Genomic DNA, 869 nt, shown 5'->3' on the forward strand with positions numbered 1-869 from the left:
ACCCAACGATGTCCCCATGACGCAACGATGTCCCCATGACCCAGCTTGGTTCCCCATGACCCAATGATGTCCCCACGACCCAGAGTTGTCCCTCATGATCCAACTTGGTCCCCCATGGCCCAGCAATGTCCCCATGTCCCAACTTGGTCCCCCATGACCCAACTTGGTCCCCCATGACCCAATGTTGTCCCCCAGGACCCAACTTGGTCCCCCATGACCCAGCGTTGTCCCCCATGACCCAACTTGGTCCCCCATGACCCAATGTTGTCCCCCAGGACCCAACTTGGTCCCCCATGACCCAGCGTTGTCCCCCATGACCCAACTTGGTCCCCCATGACCCAATGTTGTCCCCCAGGACCCAACTTGGTCCCCCATGACCCAGCGTTGTCCCCCATGACCCAACTTGGTCCCCCATGACCCAATGTTGTCCCCCAGGACCCAACTTGGTCCCCCATGACCCAGCGTTGTCCCCCATGACCCAACTTGGTCCCCCATGACCCAGCATTGCCCCCATGACCCAGCGCCGTCCTCATGACCCAACATTGTCCTCCATGACCCAGAGTTGTCCCCCATGACCCAACCATGTCCCCATGACCCAGAGTTGTCCCCTATGACCCAACCATGTCCCCCATGACCCAACAATGTCCCCATGACCCAGAGTTGTCCCCTATGACCCAACCATGTCCCCCATGACCCAACAATGTCCCCATGACCCAGAGTTGTCCCCTATGACCCAACCATGTCCCCCATGACCCAACGACGTCCCCATGACCCCCCTCACCTTACAGAAGACCAACTTGGTGGCCGGTTTCACCTCACCGTGTTGGTCCCCGGGGAACTTCTTCAGCCAGACCCAGTCACCCTGCGGG

General features: G+C 59.7%; 1 protein-coding gene across 1 annotated transcript in view; it reads right to left on the minus strand.

Annotated features, from left to right (window-relative positions):
• Positions 1–781: 781 nt before the first annotated feature.
• Positions 782–869, minus strand: part of LOC104128541 (retinal guanylyl cyclase 2) — a gene marked incomplete at its 3' end in the record, with an annotated part of 8,471 nt that continues 8,383 nt past the window's right edge. Inside the window, exon 7 of the mRNA XM_009641357.1 lies at positions 782–862. Within this exon, the coding sequence (XP_009639652.1) occupies positions 782–862 (81 nt within the window). The remainder of the gene's footprint in view (positions 863–869) is intronic.

This window comes from Egretta garzetta, unplaced genomic scaffold (assembly GCF_000687185.1).
Source record: "Egretta garzetta isolate BGI_Z169 unplaced genomic scaffold, ASM68718v1 scaffold1056, whole genome shotgun sequence".
Taxonomy (NCBI): Eukaryota; Metazoa; Chordata; class Aves; order Pelecaniformes; family Ardeidae; genus Egretta; species Egretta garzetta.